Genomic DNA, 1,501 nt, shown 5'->3' with positions numbered 1-1,501 from the left:
ATAGCAAAGGTTTAAAAATAAATAAATAAAATAAAATAAATAAAGACCACTTACTATTCCACAACCAAAGATGTCAATTTTTTGTGTTAGCTGTCCATGCCTGACAAAATCTTCTGGCAGATAAGTGAGGGAAGCTTGTAAAACTTTGGTTTTCATCATAGCATAGTCTGATTTTTTTTCTACAGAATATAGTCGGAGACCTGAATGTCCAAGTTTTGGTGTGAAATTTTCATCCAGCAAGACATTGGAGCTGCATAAAGTAAGGCAAATACCAATAGTGATCAATCTATTCACACCTGAATGCAGAGTCTTATGGTAATATGTGATTTTAGAAAGTACATTTAAGAGCTTCTTTATGCAAATTCTCTTTTAGATTCCAGTCTTGTATGTTGAAAGGGATAGTGAATAGAGGTATAAATCAAGCTTTAGTAAAGCTATCATAGACCAGAATTTTTTTTTTTTAAATAAAGTTAGACAATAGCAGTATTTTCCTCCTATCTAATCTAATTCTACATTGTTTTGTTGTATACATTTTATTGTTTGTTAGCAAATATATAGGGTCATATTCATTCCTGGTCTAAGTTCCTCAAAAACCATGGGTCATCAGGGATTAATTTGGTCCATTTGATTTTTAGTTAAACAATTTTACGGACTATAGGGAACTCCTCTGTTGAAGAAACCTGAAATTGTTTGTTTTTTTCCTCATTCTCTGGAAAGATGTGTCAGGCAAATCCTGAGTTATTTTCTCAGCATTTACTCAGTCCAAATTCTGCGACCACAGTGGACTCCAAATGACCTCAAAATGAGTTTTGCCTCACCAGAACTGAGTAAGGAACTCAGGACATGACTCCATGATATAAAACAAAGCAAAAAGACCAGCATTTCTGTAATTTAAAACCTTTCTGCCATCACAAAGAACAGGAGCACTCTGCTTTCCAGCTGCATGTGAATACAAAAAGCATTGCCTGACAAAATTGGAAATGCATTTTTTCTGATTATTACAGGAAAAGCATATATTAGTCACAGGTTATACCATGAAAGGCCGCATGCTGTAGGGCACAAACAAATGCACATTTTGACCTAATAGATTAATAGATTCTTAAGCCAGAAGGAACCATTGCGATCAAGCCTGACCTCCTGGATAACACAGGCTGATGGACTTCCCTGAATTAATTCCTGTTTGTACTAAAGCATATCTTAGAAAAACATCCAATCTTAATTTAAATATTGCCTGTGATGAGACTCAACACAACCCTTGGTAAGCGTTTCCAGTTAATTACCCTCACTGTTAAAAAAGTGCACTCTATTTTCAGTGTGAAAATTTCTAGCTTCAACTTCCAGCCATTGACTCTCACTATATTGTTGTCTGCTAGATTGAAGAGCCCATTATCAAATTTCTGTCCCCTAAGTAGGTACTTACAGACTGATCTAGTCACCCCTTAGATCTTTTTCATCTGGAATTCTAGGATTCTATTAACACCAGTGGGAGAAGAACATTGGA

The 1,501-nt window shown here is 35.3% G+C and overlaps 1 protein-coding gene across 2 annotated transcripts in view; it reads right to left on the bottom strand.

Annotated features, from left to right (window-relative positions):
• Positions 1-1,501, bottom strand: part of IRAK2 (interleukin 1 receptor associated kinase 2) — a 32,200-nt gene that overhangs the window by 5,452 nt on the left and 25,247 nt on the right. For both annotated transcript variants that reach the window (XM_045023657.1, XM_045023655.1), the window contains one exon: positions 55-250. In XM_045023657.1, the coding sequence (XP_044879592.1) occupies positions 55-250 (196 nt within the window). The remainder of the gene's footprint in view (positions 1-54; positions 251-1,501) is intronic.

Source organism: Mauremys mutica, chromosome 7, assembly GCF_020497125.1.
Source record: "Mauremys mutica isolate MM-2020 ecotype Southern chromosome 7, ASM2049712v1, whole genome shotgun sequence".
In the NCBI taxonomy this organism is placed as follows: Eukaryota; Metazoa; Chordata; order Testudines; family Geoemydidae; genus Mauremys; species Mauremys mutica.
This window is presented reverse-complemented; position numbering and strand designations above follow the sequence as displayed.